The sequence below is a fragment of the Sceloporus occidentalis genome, unplaced genomic scaffold (genome assembly GCF_023333645.1).
Source record: "Sceloporus occidentalis isolate IW3139 unplaced genomic scaffold, rSceOcc1.0.p SCAF_6, whole genome shotgun sequence".
Lineage (NCBI taxonomy): Eukaryota > Metazoa > Chordata > Lepidosauria > Squamata > Phrynosomatidae > Sceloporus > Sceloporus occidentalis.
Genome location: NW_028316986.1, coordinates 140,061,631 through 140,080,125, shown reverse-complemented (window position 1 = coordinate 140,080,125; position 18,495 = coordinate 140,061,631). Strand labels below are relative to the sequence as shown.

The following is an 18,495-nucleotide window of genomic DNA, read 5'->3' as shown; positions in this document are numbered from 1 at the left end:
ATAAAAAATAGTAAGTAACCAATACTTATTACACTAAATAGTAAGTAACAACAGTCCAAAACACACTGCAGAAATAATCACCTTCAAGACTGTTTTAACTGCCCTAGCTCAATGCTAGCGAATTCTGGGAATGTAGTTTTGTGAGACATTTAGCCTTCTCTGTCAGAGAGCCCTGGTACCACAACAAACTACAGTTCCCAGAGCAGTTAAAGTGGTCTCAAACTGGATTATTTCTACAGTGTGTTTTGGACCGATGTTGCTAATTGTGACGTTACTTTCAGAAAGAATGTCATTACATTCTAAAGTAACATTACATATTATGGTGGACCCTTGTTATATGCTGGGTTTTGGTTCCAAGATCCCCCGTGTATAACAAAATCCATGTATGCTCAAGTCCCATTAGATATAATGACACAGCAAAATGGTGTCCCTTATAACAAATGGAAAATCAAGGTTTGATATTTTAAATTTATACTTTTTTGAACATTTTCAAGCCATGTATGCTTGAATCCATGTATAAAAAAATCCGTGTATAAGAAGGGCTGACTGTACTTGTAATGAACACATTACTAATTAGTTCCAAGCTCTGATTTTAATAACAGCGAGCAACCATTAAAATTAGTAGAAGTTGTATTAAACATGAAAAGTAAAGCTGTGGACATAGAGGGCAATATATTCTGCATAAAAATATATCTATTTCATGGAGACGTTCTATAAACATAGGAAAGTCATAATGAGAAACATCATGAAGACAACTGTCTTTTAAAACTTTGATTTTGAAAGTTTCCCCTTTTGTAATTTATTTTAAAGCATTCAAAACAGGTTCTTGGAATAACCTCTTTTGCCTTGAATTGATTTTCCTTAATTAGCCGAAGAAAGTTTTAGACTGAAAAGCTTCTGCAGTTTCTGTGACAAACTCCAACCTTTCTTATCATGTTTTGCAAAATTTAAATTGGGCCTTTCAATATTGATAAGAAAAGAAATGACATGAACTGTGTATTGCACCTAGTGTAGCATAAAGAAGGACTTGAACTTGAATGACAGTGAAAATAAGGTTGAGTTAATTCATGCTATGTAAATCATTTACCAAGGTAAATAATAATTGGGCACTGGGAAATGAAAAAGCAGAAGATAAGGAGCAGGAATGGATTGAGGACCTACAGATATACTGGTAGTTCTGCATTTTTCCTCTGAATATCAGAACAGCAGCAGCACACAATTTTGAATAATGATGTGCACAGTATTGACAGTATAGTTTATCCCTCAGAGAAAATATTAAACCCCCCATTTTATTTTGATAATCCTATTAAATTGCTATACTGTGTAAAGAGAACTTCTACAAACCGTTAAATTTTAGGAGAGACATAGCAGAAAGAATCAGTAAAATAATGTATTGTTGAAGTTATTTTTTCTCAAACAAAGTCATTGCTTTTAACTTAAGTTGCCATAAAGCGTTTCAGACCATTATCAGCTTATAATCTCTTAGCCATAATCTTTCAGTGCCATCATTCATACATTGTGAATTTCATTTCTACTGAAATGCAGCTAAAATAATGTTTAGACAGTAAAGGCTAGACTTACAGCACGACAGTGTAGACCTTTGCAACATCTCCACCTTTTTCTGAGTCTATTGGTTTGACATTTTTAACAGAAATAAAACATTTAGATTGTTTCCTTTTATGTGTTTACTTGCTTAAGACCAATGTAGCATCTGACATACAATTCCTACATTGACACTGAATATTCTGTCCACTATCCTTTTAAAATATGTCAAATAATCACATTGCATATTAAAATATATACCTCATGCAAAAAACAAACACCTATTCAAGTGCCAGTTCTGATTTGAATTCAACCCAGAACATTCCAATGACTTGTTTAAATGCATTCTATCATATATGTAGCTTCTTTACTGAGATCATTTCCTGGTTAGATAGCATTGATACCTGTCAGAAAGCCAGGGAATCTCAGCCAGCTCTCTAACAAAGTGACAACTCCAAATTGACAATAAAAGGTCTGATCCTCCCTCATAGAGAGTGGAAAATTTGTTTCAATTTAGTCTTGGGAATCATCTGTGCTGCTTTCTCGCTATGCATTAATCTCAATTTGACATCAATTTAATATTCATCTAATATCCAGTTTTTTTGATACAAAGTTGGAAATAGATGTTGCTTCTAATTAGTCCAAAAGTGAAAAGGGATCATAGTCTACAGTTTGACATTTAGTGCAACAAAATGAATCAGACTCTAAATCTTCTGCTATCCCTGAAAATTGGGATATCTGTCATTATGCATTGGGGGAAATATGCTGCTGGTTGCACATGGAGATTGCAACCAATCTCTTTGTTTATAGTCTGTCCTGGTTTGTATGCAACTCTGTCCAAAATTCAGCTATTGAAATTACCTGTAATTTGATTGTTACCAATCATACCGTTTCAGATTCGTTAATTTCTGAACCAGTTTTTAAAGATTGGATCTAGACATCATCTTCTGAGTGTTTGACTTTAGTTATCAGTTTTTCTAGATCCAGAAATGTAAGCACAGAGAATGAAATGTTCAGGAAAAATTAGATAGCAGAAGGAAACACTGCATGTATTGTAACAAGATCCTGCAAAATATGTGATGGGAGTCCAGTGTTTTTCCAACCCTGATCTAAATGTTATGTAATATTTGAATAATAATTGAAGATATATCAAATACAGCGCGCCCTCGGCTTACGCGGGGGGTCCGGACCCCCCCCTCCTGCGTAAGCCGAATTCCGCCCTTGCTCAAGCCCCATTGGAATGTTAGTGATGAATTAGGATTGATATACAAAGAGTCCTCATTTTTAACCTCTATATGTCAAGTAGGAAAAACATAGTCCTCTTTATTGTATGGATAGAGGTAACTGTTGAATTGGAATGGTGGAAGTCAGTGGACAACAATTTCAGTTAAATTTATTTTTGAAAGATTTGCCCAAAGCTGCAAATTTATTAATATTTGAGATGAAAAGAAGATAACATTTTCTTAAAACAAAACAAAATGAACCCTGCCCTAAAACAAACAAACAAAAAAAAAAAAACCCAAATACAAGAAAAAACAGACATGATAGTTTCTAGTTATTTCTAGTATTTGGTTTGATACTTTACTAATGTTAATTCCCACATACACACAGAAAACAGGTCTTTGTTTTCTCTAGTTACTGTTCTCTGACATCTTACTAACTGGTTGCTAAACAACGACAACAACATAAATAATAATTTCATAATAGTTTACATCCATTTTATTTCACATACCTTGAAACAGTTAGTCAACAGTAATTTCACTACCTGTTTCAAAGCTAGTAATTTTAACCTGATTTTACAATGTTGTTTTATAATTATGTGGATTAGTTTAAGGGTGGGGATAAGAGGATTTATGTACTGATTTATATATTTATTTTTGGTTTTTATTTTATTTTATGCTGTAACCTACCTCGATCCTTTTTGGAGAGGCGGGATATAAATTAAACTACTATGATTTATTATTATTATTATTATTATTATTATTATTATTATTATTAATGTTATCAGTATTATCCCTATGTGGATACGGACATCATGTTAATTGTAACATGTTATGTGACTGATTTGTATTTGAAATTTGGCATAGGGTAGCATACCTCCTGATATTTTAGATGCAAATACTATTTTTTACTTTTGATATTGAATCAAATAAAGGATTTCTGCCAGAAGTGATCCAGACTGAAGATTAATGAAACTATTCCTTCCATTGTCATGTTATTTTGCAATTGTTGTTGTGTACCTTCCAGTTGTTTCCAGCTTATGGTAACACTAAAATGAACCTATCATAGGATTTTCTTGGCAACATTTGTTCAGAGGGAGGTTTGTCTTTACCCCCTTCTGAGGCTGAACTTGCCTCAGGTTGGTTTCGAGGGCTGAGTGGGGATTCGATTTTCTGGTATATTGGCTTATGAAGGAAAAGTCTTAGTAAAGTTGCCATTGACTGTCTCTACAATCTTCACTATTGACTTAGGCTTTAAATCATTATTCTCACACCCCCAAGTCACCAGCAAGCTGCCGTGAAGCTGACCGACCGACCAACCACACTGCGGCCAGCTTTGCAGCATTCCAGCAGTATGGTGTTTGGTGGGAACAGAAAAGTCGGCTTTTTGCCAGCTCAAAAAGAACCAGCTTTCTACCGCTTCTTTTTGGGGGGCAGCAAAAAGCCGGATTGGGACTGCAGTGTGTGGATGCTGCAGCCCTGATCTGATGATCAAAGGGGTGGCATCAAGCTGTCTGTTTTGGCTCTAAATTGAGGCTGTCATACTATGACCACATCATGAGAAGACATGACTCACTAGAAAAGGCAGTAGTGCTTGGAAAGATAAAGGGCAGTAGAAAGAGAACAAGTCCACAGACCAGATGGATAGACTCAATCAAAGAGGACATGGTCCTAAGTCTGCATGAATGGAGCTTGTCCATTGAGAATAGGGTATCTTGGAGATGCCTCAGTCTCAAAGTCTCCAGAAGTTGAAGTCAACTTGAGAGCAGTTAACAGCAACAGAAGATACTTTCATGCTGTAGTATTGCACTCTCTGACAGGTGGTTATGCTGGCTGGAAAATTATGGGAGTTCTATTTTTAGACAGTAACTTTTCTAAATTTTATTCCAACCCAACATTATTGGGGAAAATATAACAAGTCATTGCTTAATGTCTACAGCCACCACAATGATTAGTCTAAATGCTGATCCAGCTGCCAGGAAGGTTACTGAAGTCTTTTCAACATTTAAAATCCACAACCTGATGTTTAGCCTCCGGATGTTTTCATTGATTATGTTCATTAATCACAAAAGCTGGCACATTCAGAGACTCAGATAAAGTGCTTTGAAAGTCAGGTTATGTCATTTTGCAAGGTTATTTTGTGACAACATAAAAATCGGTCTGAAAAAATGATAACAGGCACTCAAGGTCTTAGATATTTGATGTAAGAAAAAATTTATTGTACCTAGTCTGAAAAATAGGTGTATACCATTTTGTCTCCAGAACTAACCTGTGAAGTGGAATGAGCTAAAAGGCAGAGAATAATCCAAGGTCACCTAGTGAGTATTAGAGTTGCTGAAGATTTGTCCACATGTCTATCTTGTATAAATCCATTCCTGTCAACTATGGAGATTATTGCATGCAAAAATAAAGCGATTTCCCTTGCTGGGAGGTTCCTGTGTTTGCAAATCGGCTGGCTGAATGTGGCTGGGAGCCGAGATGCAGTTGCCGGAGGCATCAGTGGCATTTTTAGTATGCTAATTCCCAATTGTATCTTGTAAGTGACTGTATCCCCGTAGGGGTAACTCGCTTTATTTTGTATGCGATAATCTCATTGTTGCCACACTGACTGTAGGATTTGTGGTTGGGATCACAGCTCAAGAGTAATGACTGTTAATTTACTAGCATATTTGTCGCATAACAACCTCTTTAAATAATGAAATTAATATCCCTGTGACCCTGTCATAACCTTGCTGGTGCTTTGGATCTGTCTTGGGGCCCAAATTTATTTTTAAAAATTTTCTTAGCTCACCCTACAAAGTGCTTTTGAAATTCTTCTTAGTTGATCTTTTTTTTTTTTTAATTGCACTTCACTTTAGAATATTTTTATACCGAAAGCTCCCTTTGGAGCTAGTAATATGACTTCTGAATATAGCCCTTCTCCCAGACATTAACTGTATTAGCATACAGGATTGAAAAATTTAACAAACAAAATGTTTTGGCCTCCACTTTATTCAGCTGTTAAAGTGCTATTGCTTTCTTTTTTAATCACCCCTCACTCTATATATGTATATATCAAGCACACAGCAGAGTACTACACGACATCCTACATAATTTTGATTTGTAGGAGGAATAAACTCACAAGTACTTGAATAGTTGATGGACCATTTTAGTTTACCAAGAGAATGGGGTTTTAAGCCATCAGCCTTGAAATTCTGTCCACATATCATGCTGTCTTCATCCATTTTCTTTTACACAGGTGAGTCTAGTTGCTTGACTGCATTAGCCACCTCAGCCATAGCATGTCATACAAAACTCACTTAATAGGTCATTGGTGAAAAGACATAAATGCATATAAAATCTTAAGGTTAGGGCATGTTAAATGATTAATTAAAAATATTTATAAAGAAGTGAATATTTAAAACAGAAAAGTGCTTATTGGAAAAAAAGTATTTTATAGAATTCTAGAACTTGCCTTTATTATCCCAGGATTTTTTTTTGCAGCCAATTTAATGTTGCAAGGTTCTCTTTTGTAACTTTAATGAATGAATGTTTGAATAACACGTTTATATTTGCATATTCTTTTCAAAAACACATTAATGTATAATTGATGTAACTTCATAATATGTCCATTAAGTGAGCATAATATTTAATGAGGCCTTAATTATTTTCGTTTTTTTGTAGAAATTTCTGCTATTCATTAACACTATTTCATTGACACAATGCCTACAACTGTATTGTCAGTTCCTTATTACACTCATTTATGTTTCATCTTTCCAAGAGTCATTCATGATCAATTTTTCAAAAGCTTATTTGTTAGAAGAAGGTATTCTTGGTTTAAGGGAGAAAGGGGAGATGTATGTTACAAACCAGAGGCATAGGAGTTGTGCCTAATGCAGAAATGGGGGGAAAACCACAACCCTTCTTCCATTTGTAACCAAAGAAAGCCTTTTTCAAGCCTTACTGCAACATAAGGAACATTTCCAGCGGTTTCCTCTGTGAATATCTCTCTCATGCTAGTATACTGGGGGGGGGGGGGGGGATCTACAATTCTCCCTGTCTTTCTGCATGAATTTGTGCCTGGAATCCCATTATGGGAGAGAGATGGAACATATAGTCACCCCTCCTAAGTCGCAAATCTGAGATCTGCAACCTTGATTATGCACGGAGGGGTGACCTCCATTACTTCCAATGGCAAGCGTGTGTTCGGGCCACACACCCTATTCAAGCCTATGAGGCTTGAATATGTGTGAGCCTCTGTTTTTGCAGGGGGTCCAGAATGGATCCCCCACACAAACAGAGGGCCAAATGTAAATGCAAATATATATATATATATATATATATATATATATATATATGAAAGAGTGTTAGTGACTCTACACATTTTAGGTTTGGTAGCATTTTTGTGGCTATCTTGCCCAACACTAGTACACAGCCTATTGACTGTTAGCCAGGGCAATGAGGCACTACAAAAATGTTTGTATCTCAGGTTGTAAGAGCCCTGGTGGCACAGCAGTTAAATTACTGTATTGCAGCCACTCACTCACAAACCATACGGTTATGAGTTCAATACCAGCCAAAGGCTCAGGTTTGACTCAGACTTGCATCCTTCTGATGTTGTTAAAATGAATACCCAGCTTGTTGGAGGCAATTAGCTTACACTTTGTAAACACTTAGGGAGTGCTTAAGTGCACGGATAAGCAGTACAGAAATGTACTTGCTATTGCTATAAACTGTTGTTGTTTTGTGCTTTCAAGTCATTTCCACTTTATGGTGACCCTAAGGCTAACCTATCACAATGAAATGGCATTCCTTCAGAATGATACTGTTGCTCCTTATGACTGCAACTAAAGAATGTGTGCGGTGATTTACCGCCTTTCCTCACTGGAAAAAAAAATCTTAGAATTGTTTTTTTCAAGTGTGCTGTTATTATTGCTATTGTCCCATAATAACTGTGGGCTAAAGCTAAAGCAGCATAAGCACTATTTTCATTTCCTATTTTCATCCAGCTACTTGCGGCTTTCAGGCTGTAAGTGAATTTTGTCAGACATCCATGTGTTAGCACATTCTCCCACAGAAGTTTGTCTCAGAAAAACTGTGTTACATAACTGAGGAGTTTATTTTATGCATTTTTCAGCCCAATCTGGGCATGGAACGGGATTGGGCTGAAATGAGGGGACATGAATTTTATCGCACACGAAATTGCTGCTATGCTGCTGCTCACCCATCACCCTCCTTTCCCCAGCCATGCTTATCCCAGCAATTTTGGTGCCATGGAAGTTTTCTGTGGTACCAAAATTGGCTGGCAGAGTGCAATTTCATGTGCAATAAAATCCGTTTCCCCCCATTCTAGCCTGATCCCATCCCGTGCCTGGATCGAGCTGAAAAGTGCATGCGATAAACCCCTGATTTTGGGGACCTTAGGTGGTTTTGCTATGTTCAATAATGCCGTATCCCTCCATTCCATTCAATTTAATAACCTCTTAATAACCTGTTTTTGAGATGTCCTTCAGTTTCAAAAGCAGTTTTTATGTGGCATGATGCCCTTGTTCAAGACAGCACAAGAGAGGAAAGCAGAGATGGATGGATGGATGGATTTGGGGGGGGGGGTTAGAGAGGGGGGAGGGAGAGAGAAAATATATGATAGGGGAGTGATAGATAAATGGGTACCATTAAATGATACATAGGCAATGAACCTGTGGTCCATGGAGTAGTATGTGATATACAGGTGGGTTTTAAAGGATCTGGGAACTGGATGCAAAAAGGGGGGAACCCTTAATTTCCTTTTCTTTAACTATCTGAGAGCCATCGTAGTGTAGTGATTTGCATGCTGGCGTATAATTCTGGGGCTCAGACAGTAGACCCCCTGACAACCTGTGGTCAAGTCACACTCTCTAAGCCTCAGAAGAAGGCAAAGGTAAACCCATTTAGAACAAACCTTGGCAAGAAAACCCCATGATAGGTTCACCTTAGGTTTGCCACAAATTATAAGGAATTTAAAGGCACACAAGAACAAAACTTTCAAAAATGTGTTTAACACCATGTATCCAAAACTTTAAAACTGTAATTGCCAAAGGGGTCAGTGACCCCAAAAGGTTAAAGGTCATCTAAAGTATTGTTCTGTTCATCCATTTCTCTAAACGATACAAAGTTCCAGAAGTAAAGCACTTTTCAAAGTTATATTTCTTTTTGATGAAGCTGTTGGGAGGTTCTTGGCATTCTTTCAGTTTATTTGCAGTGGGCTGATCGCTGCAACTGTCAGCCAATTTCACTGCATTTCTGCAGAGGCAGGCAGGCAGCATCCTTAAAATGCAATAAGCTTTCTGAATCCATACACATCCTTCTCATAGATTAAGCAGAACTGTCTTTGCCAAACAAATAAAGTTGTGTGGGTATAAGCCAATAATATATATGGCAATCAACAACAGTGTATATGTTGCTTGGTGTCTACATTTCAGAAACTGTATACTTTGGGAGGGGAGTTGTAAAGAAAAAAGCAAGGCCAATAATCACATATTAAGCATGCATATATGTACACTTTCATCTTGTGCACACCACCTTGCAGATAGCCAAGTAGATAAACATACTTGGGGGTGGGGGCAGGATTTTCCACCATGATCCAACTCTTTGCTTTTTGCATTCATTGGACTTGCAGCCGTTATGGGAATAGTGCTTTTGTAGGCAAGGATAAGCTGACTCTGCTGTTAGAATACCATTCTTCATTATGCACCAAGAAGGAAGCATTCATAAAATGAAGCTTCCTATTGCCAGCTGAGAGTTCTCTTCCCCTGCTTCAAGCTATGTTTAACAGGATATAAATACATTTTTTAGGAACTACTTAATTTGTAAAAGGCATTACATTTAGAAAAAGAAATGTGGCAGTGTCTGCATTATAATGGCTTGGTTTGAACAACTGGCAGATATACTAGGAAATCCTTCTCTCTTTAAAGGCCTACTGAATTCCCACAGCTTTAATATCTATTCATTAGAGTTGCTGATTTAAATTTAGTAGAAAATTGTTACTTATTAGTCCTTAGTTTTAACCTGCAAATCCCTTTTTATTAAATCCTTTATGTTAAGATTTAGAAACTCCCAGAAGCATTTGACAGCATTTCAGTACAAGATATAGTCTCAGAAACCTATTCATAGCAAGTTGTGGTTTTTTAAATGTAGCCTGAAATAATTTTTGTTTTGCATATAACAGCAAGTGTTGGGATTATATTTGTGCCTAAACTGCATGTGAGATTCCAAGCATTTATACACAATGTCTTTTTTCTACCCCTGAACAACTTTTCTCAACACAGACATTTTATTCATTACAAAACAGATTGATTTTAAGCCTCGGTGTAATTCTAAGCTTTGCCATATCTGTGTTTGTGGGATTAATGAGCTCAGCAAGATGGATAGAAAAACTGTTTGCTGTAAATCAAGGCTACTTGCTGAGAGGCTGCCTGTTAATAAGCTACATGCCCTTGCATGGTTCTGTAGGATATACTATACAAACTGGGAGCCCAGTCATGCTGTGTTGAGTATTAGAATTCAGTCACGACTCGAAGTAGGAGAAAATGAATCTTTTATTGACTGTCTAAATTAGAGACCATACATATTCTGTAGTCCAATATCATTGCTTTTTTCCTGCTAAAAATTCAACATGCTTTGCGTTGCCAAGAGAAGTGAAGTCCTATGTTTACATAGCCATGTGTATGCGTGTGTGTGTGTGTGTGTGTGTGTGTGTGTGTATATTTCTGAGCTATATTTAAATATGTACTCTACTCAAGGAGTTCAGGGTAATGATCATGTGATACGTGTTAGACTGAGGACATGCTCCTAGCCTAAGATCACCTAATGAGCATAATGGCTGAGTAAGAATTGGTTCATGTCCCAGTTCATGCTCATTATTCTGTCCACTAAAGCACCATGGCACAGTATGAGACATTTGAATATACTGTCAAACATTTTAGTACCTGAGCTGAAATGTGAAGTTGGGCAATAAAGATTTTACTGAAGCCACAGCATGGGGTGTAGCTATTCCAAGAACAACATATTCAGCATTACCAATATTAATGTGATCACACTAAGCACCATTACTTATTACCGCTGGCTGTTACTGCTTGAGAAGTCACTGCACTAAAAAAGCAGGAAAGAAAGAATACATCAATGTTTAGGATTTAATATTGGTGAGAGTTCTGCAGGGTTCAGTCCCCAGTCCCAACCCATGTAGTTTAAATGCTGTGGTTCAATATTCATCATGTAGGGGTGGAATTACATACTTTCACTAGGATGAAATTATCCCAAACCTTTTGGATTAGGAGTCTCATGATGAAAAACAGAAATTTTATATATAAAAATTATATATTGTTTGGACTCAAAGATACAACCACAGTTATAATTAAAGCTACCTTTAAGTTAAATATCTTTTAAGATCCCTCCTATTTGTTCCCATGGATATTACTGTAGTTTGCCATGTTATCTAGAATGCTGACTTTTACGTATTTTAAATATTTGAATATCTTTTTGTGTTTCCTGAGATATAACAGTGCAACAAATATTAAAACTGAGAAATATTTTCCTAATAGGTTTTCTTTCTTATCTTCTTTTTCAGGTCAGAACTGTGGAGGCTTAGTGCAGGGTCCAAATGGTACAATAGAAAGCCCGGGATTTCCTCATGGCTATCCAAATTATGCCAATTGCACATGGATCATTATCACAGGAGAGCGTAACAGGATACAATTATCATTTCATACTTTTGCCCTTGAAGAAGATTTTGATATTCTGTCTGTTTATGATGGACAGCCTCAACAAGGAAACCTAAAAGTGAGGTAAGGTAATTTCTACATATACTTCTATTTGTATAAGACTTCCATCTTGTGATATAATATTGGTGTACAAAAAAAAAAAAATCACATTCACCATTCTGTTTGACAGCTTCATTGCTTAAATCACATACATGTAAAGGAAGCAGCTTTCTTTTGATAGCAGCAAAGATATACTTATTTTAATCAAATGATTTCTTCATTTAGAATGTCAGCCTTTCTTCAGTGTCTTAAACCAAGTATTCTGCTCTATAAATCAGAATACCTGTTTGCTGTAATCTTGCTATTTTCTGTTCTTCAGAGAGAGCTGTCAAGTGACAAAGGAAGAAAGGATTGTTCAGTTAATGTCTGATTTCTCATAGTTATGCAGAAGAGCTTATTGTATTGCTAAAATAAATTTAGCAATGCCAGCAGTATTTGAAGTGGCAAGTGTAGTGAGCAGCTCATTCAGTTGTTCAGATCAAGCTTATTTGTAGAAAAGAAATGTAAGGTAGCTACATAGACTTGGCAGTAAGACTGCATTGGTTTTGAGCTTGGCACATGGAAGTTTGTCCAGTATTTCTTTCACCTTTCATGAAGCTCTCCTCTGAAAATAACTATGCACAGAGTTATAGTGTTCTGTTGTGGTGAGGGCCATCCCCATCTTTGCCCATTAATGTCATATTCATATCCTTTGCCCTTTCAACTTTCAATGAATGGAAAGGAGACCAAGAAGCAGCAACAGGATGAGAACAAAATAGATGCTGCAGTAATGTCTGAGCATGAAAAAGGTTTTGCCTGCTAGTAGAAGGACAAAAGGGACTGCAAGGGTAAAGTGAAATAATGATCAACCACAGCTAAGTATACTTAAATAATCATCATGCCACAAGGCAATATATGGTACTCAAAAGTATGAGAAGGTGTATAAAAATTCATATTAAAGGAGTTCTCAATACAGGCATCTTTCAGAGTAGCATGGTTTGTATCTAGCTGTGTTTGTCCATTAGATGCTTCTGTAAGATGAAAAGGTATGGGAGAAGGGGATTCCCCAAAATTCTATATTTCTATCCTCTCATATCTCTTTGAGCAGATTTGGGGTTGGGGACCACAAGGAGGCCCAGAGGAAAAGGGAAATGAGCAAAAGTTATAAACCCACTAAAACTTTTCTGAATGATCAGGGATACAGTCTAAACTGTTTTGATAAGTGCTCAAGTGTGTACTATGTGTTTTATATCTTTTAAAGAAGAGACATTGGGAGACTGATGCACACATTGATCAGTAAGTGGGTAATACACAAAGATGTTCATTATGGAAGGTAAAAGAATATGGGTTTTACAAGCTATGAGGTTGATTGTGATCCATCTCCCATATGTGCTGTCTTGTAAATAAGTAACTTGTTTAGTATGCTATGTAGTTCTAAGCAGGTGCCAAAAATAGGTTACCATTTTCCGACATATGGTTGATTGTTTTCTTTGACTAGTTGTGCTGTAATATGTATTCTGCCATGAATAATTTAGAATTTATTAGCTGAAGAAGCTAATCTATGGTAGGAACAATAAATAAATATGTGGCATTCTTGATCCCCTCCCACTAATGCAGCTTAGTTTTTATGTTCTTACATGTTAATACTACACAAGTCCTGTTCTTTTGCTTTAAGCTAAATGTGATATTTTTTTCTGGCCTTTATATATACATAATTGAGAATTCTCATACTTCTGTCAGTACTGTACTGATTCCTTGTCATCCATGGGATGATAAGTGTTTTCATTTTATATTTAGATTTCTGCTGTGTTATACATGTTATTTTTCATAGTCATTTATTTACATTATGCAGTAAAAAAACTTAGAACAACTGTTTTGTATATTCAAATATGGAAACTCTTTGGTGCTTCTTTCAGTGGATTTTGAGACCAAAGAACTGAAAAGACAACGCCTCCTCCCATCAACTCATCAAAAATTCTTGCTTATAGCATTAAGAAAATTATGAAGCACAATACATTATACAACTAATAAGCTTTAACTGATTGTTAGAGCCAAGCTAAATATCATGGGGAATTGCAGGCATGTTTGTTTCATCATATCTCCTCAAAAATCAAATCAAATCTAAGCTGGTAATTTGGGTGTCTACAATATACATACAATAAAGTGTGAGTGCAGTTGAGGAGAAAGTAAGTTTCCCCTACCCCTGCTGCCACCTATATTCTGCTCAGACCAGCTTCATTTCAGATATCATGTACCTTCCAGCATTTTAAGAGGAAAACGGACACAGGTGACCAGGCGATATGAGAGTCCATTCAAAATGGTAAAGAACAAAGAAACCAGGAGAGAATATAGCAGTTTAATTTGCCTAAACCTACTGGTAAGGTCAAGATTCTGCCCATGCTTTCCTTTTCTTCCTGAATTAATTGTATGCAAACTATCTTTGCACTTTGAACTCAGTTTGGAACAACTGAAATAAGCTGAGAGAAAAAAAAGTGGGGAAAGTGAGAAATAAACTGGCACATTTTAAGAGCAACTAAAGTAGGAGGACAGAGGATTAATCCAGACTATCTCTGCCAAATCAGGACAGTTGGATTTCATGGCAAAGAGAAGTGTGTATGTAGGAGGGAGAGAGGAGAGGCAGAAAAGAACTCATCTCCTTTTACTCATGTGATCTTCCTGTTATAAAACATAGATCTCATCACTTTTGTTAGTAGGGCAGGGACTTGAAAAACTAATGTTGCTGTTCAATTCTGTTAGTTCATTTGACTCTGGCTTTTCAAAAATGCATGCTGTTACCTATAACATTCAGTGATGCAACATTAATGCTTGGCTTCTAGATATTAAATCGTGGGAATCTTTTGTAAGAGTGATATGTAGGTCATTATTTTAAAGCACCATGAAAATGTATGATGATCTGTGACTCAGTGATGTCTACTGCGAAATTCACTCTAATGAGGAAAATACTGATAATGAGAGCTATTGCTAAAATAGCAAGTTATAATTAAACTAGAACAAAAAGCTCTAAGGATATACTCTTCACATTTTATACTTTGAGCAGTTTATTTTAGATACAACATTAACACTTATGGCACTGCTGAGATACAATAATGAAGTTAAGAATGAGAATAAGAATTCTGTGGCTTTCTAAAAATGCATTGCTTATTGACTACTTTTTCTTATACACGAACAGATACAGAGCATATTAAAGAACAAACAACCGAAAGCAATTGCGTAATTAGGCTTGGTTTCCCTCATGAAGTGCTTGGTTTCCCTCATAGAGCAAAGTTAAAGTGTCACACTGTCTATTGCTTTGATAACGATTATTATTTCTATACAACATGTAGTCTTGCCAAAAATAACATTGCAGTTATAGAAGCCTTTGGAAAAGAAGTAAAATCCACGTGGAATTGACTACCAGAAAAGGCTAAGATATTACTAAATGTAATGTGGCAGTAAAGTCCTGCAAATGGTTGTATCAGTGGCAAATATCAGCCCTTAAAACAGACACTTATAGTGGTTTTACAATTCACATGACATTTAAGACCTTTGATAATATTTAACTTCCACTTGGAGGAAAATATACTGCAAATTCCGCAGCTCGTGTTTACTCCCCTCCCACATGCAGTCTTTCAGATGCCTGTTTTTTTTAAGTAAAGTTTTGAAACTTGTTCAGAGCCACATTATCCATAAAATAGAATTATTTGAAAAGCAGAACTAATTAGCACACTGGAAGCTTAAATAATCAACCCATTTCCTTTCCATAACATTTTGCTGCCATGTGAAAAAACAGTTAAACCTGTTTTACTCCCAACTAATAGGGAAAATAGCCAGTTTCACTTTCTTCTCTGTTTGTATATTGTAGATGTCAGGTTCTCTTAGGGGCTGTACAAATGGGCGGCATGCAGCTGCCCCTTTACTGGCCGGATTGGGGCAGCAGCAACCTGACAGTGCAGGCCTGATCTGGCCTCTGGAGAGTGCAAAAAGGAGCCGCAAAAAGCATTCTCCAAGAGGCACCATAGCCACAGTGGCACAGCTTTATGACACCCCTTCAGCGCTGCATCATGTAGATGCAATGCTGGAGTCATACCATGATGGCATGCACTATGTAGACCAGCGTGCACCAGTATAGCACCCTAGAGATGGAGTTGGTGTGTCCAGTGTGAGGATGCTGCGCTCTATTTCTGCACAAAGGCCAACACACAGTGCCGGTCTGTATAGGCCCTTAGTCCCCAATAAGAAATTTGTTGAAAAGTTACCTGAAATTATCTCCCATTTAGTGTACTTAATTTGGTAGTTGCAGCCCTTTGTAGTAGGACCTTGTGATAGCAACCTGTCACGTTGGACTTTGTTACAAATGGGTTTTTAACTGCAATTTTAGCAAAAGAAAACAGCATATTTGGCAATAACTGTCACATGACATTGCCTCCAACCTGTTGTTGCTGTGCATCTTTGGAGGGCATATTTTCATTGAGGGGACAATCCATCAATAAATGGTCAGTGGTACCACCCCTTCATTACTCCACATGTGTAAGCTGCTACCACAGCAGTCCCAATAATGGGCAGTAATGTCAATCTCCTCCTTTGCCCTCTCTCTTCCCCAGTGCTATTCCTAAGCAGCCTGTTTTCCTTTTCCTCTCATGTTTTTTTTTTTTTACTTTCTTTCTTTTTCTTCTTCTTTTATTTTTTTAACCAAATCACATTCCCATAACTTCAGGATTGCGTTAGAAACAAAAATTGATTTAAAAAAAAAAAGAAAGGCATGATGGTAGGTCATAGGGCTGGAAGGCGAAGTAAAGAGGGAATGTAGAAGAGAGTGCATGGAACAGTTAATAGCTCCCATCGCACTATTGAAGAGACATGTGACAATAAAATCTCCAAAACTGATATGTTTTCTGTTCTTTTTAAGACCATTACCAGGCTCATGTGGTAAAGTCCATAGTTACCTAAGATGATGAGCCTATTCCCCCCCCCCAAAAAAAAACAACACTGTGAAAAGCATAATTCAGCATAGGTGAATACACAAGGATTCAACCCCCTATTGTGTATTGTCTTCTACGCTGTATCTACATGTGGAATACAGACGGACAGGCTTCAAGTCTGTCTGTTTTGTTTCTTTTCAGAATGTCAGAATCCAACCAAAGAATCTAAATCCAGTCCAAAAAGGTAGCATTTATCATTAAGGAACAGGCTGGGCAAAATCTCAAATTATCTCATTGAAGGGGGAAAAAATGGGAAACATCTGAAAAAGTCTATTTTACTCTAGTACAATGCTATGCTCCCCTCTCTGTTGTTTTTGCAGGCTAATATAGGAAGATCTCTTACTCGAAGAGACAATGCCCCCATGATTCTGATTATATAGAAAAAATGGGGCATGTGTTATTACAATGTTTATATTACAGAGACATTGCACTAGCCTCATTGCACCCATATTGTATAAATATCCAGGATGCACAGGGCAATTTTATACTTTCCTGTTGCTCTGAGACTCTAATCCTGAGACAACATATAATGTTACTAGATTCTGTGCAGTTGTGCTTAAAATTTATCACATGATGACCAATGCCAGAGACCAAACCTAATGAATATTGCTCTGTAGTATGCTTTACATAATACTTTAAATGCTTTTTAAGATTTTAGTAATATTGTTTTAATAATAATATTTAATATATACTATTAAATAATAATATCTTAACAATAATATTTTCATAGTATTTTAATGTTTTGTATGTATTTCATGTTTAAACAAATGTATATTTTATTGCTTTGTTATTAATCAAATGTACTCCAACCCCTTGCGCTGGGCTATGACCATAATCAAGATTTATTGAAATTATTATTCAAGTCAAGGGAAATAATACAGTAGACCCTTGGTGTACGCGGGGGATCCGTTCCGGACCCCCCGCGTATGCCAGATTCCATGTATGCTCAAGTCCCTTTTGTCCCCTCTCCTCCTCCCTCCTTCCCTAACTATCTATCTACCTACCCTCCCTCCCTCTCCCTTCCCCTCCCTACTTACCTGCTCTGTCGCCACGCCGCAGCCTCCTCCGCCACCATGGAAGAAGGGCCGGGGCTGCTTATGCTACCCCCAGCCCTTCTTCCGTAGTGGCAGGGGCAAGGAGGATGAGGGCAAGCCTTATCCTCCTTGCCCCCACTGCTCTTAAAGGGCAAGGGGCAGCTTGGAAGCCAAGAGGCCTCCAGGCTGTCCCTGGCCTTTCTTCCATGGTGAGGGCAAGGAGGAGGAGGACGAGGGCAAGCCTCGTCCTCCTCGCCCCCGCTGCTCTTAAAGGGCCGGGGGCTGGCTGGAGGCCTCTTAGCTTCCAAGCTGCCCCTTGCCCTTTAAGAGCAGCGGAGCTGAGGAGGACGAGGCTTGCCCTCATCCTCCTTGCCCCCGCCACCATGGAAGAAGGGCCGGGGGCAGCACGAGCAGCCCCTGGCCCTTCTTCCGCGGTGGCGGAGGAGGCGGCGGCGTGGCAATGGAGCAGGTAAGGAGGGAGGGAGGGGAGGAGGAGAGGGGAGGGAAATTGTCCCCAATGGCATCACGCGTGCACACGCGCCACCATTGGGGACAATTTCCAGGATTTGCCATGCGCGTATACTCAAATCCGCGCATGGTAAATCCATGTATAAGGAGGGCCCACTGTATTACCATATTCTGTGCTGGTCAGGCCTCATCTGGAGTAATGTGTTCATTTCTGGATGCCTTTAGATTTGATTTGATTTTTAAGAAGGATCTAGATGAGTTGAAGCAGGTTTGGAGCAGGTTTGGAGCAGGGCAATGAGGCTGATAAGAGGAATGAAGGATATAACATGTGAGGAAAGGTTGGAAATGCTGGTCATGTTCAGCTTGGTGAAGAGAAGAATAAGGGGTGGCATGATTACCCTCTTTAAATACCTCAAGGGCTTTCACTGTGCAGAGGGGGCAGGCCTGTTCCCTGCTGCCCCAGAGCGTAGAACTAGGCCAAATGGCTTGAAATTACAGG

General features: G+C 37.8%; 1 protein-coding gene across 3 annotated transcripts in view; it reads left to right on the top strand.

Annotated features, from left to right (window-relative positions):
- The window catches only part of CSMD1 (CUB and Sushi multiple domains 1), a 1,238,710-nt gene that overhangs the window by 232,277 nt on the left and 987,938 nt on the right, over positions 1-18,495 (top strand). For all 3 annotated transcript variants that reach the window (XM_089531085.1, XM_089531084.1, XM_089531086.1), the window contains exon 2: positions 11,344-11,560. In XM_089531085.1, coding sequence (XP_089387211.1) covers positions 11,344-11,560 — 217 coding nt within the window. The remainder of the gene's footprint in view (positions 1-11,343; positions 11,561-18,495) is intronic.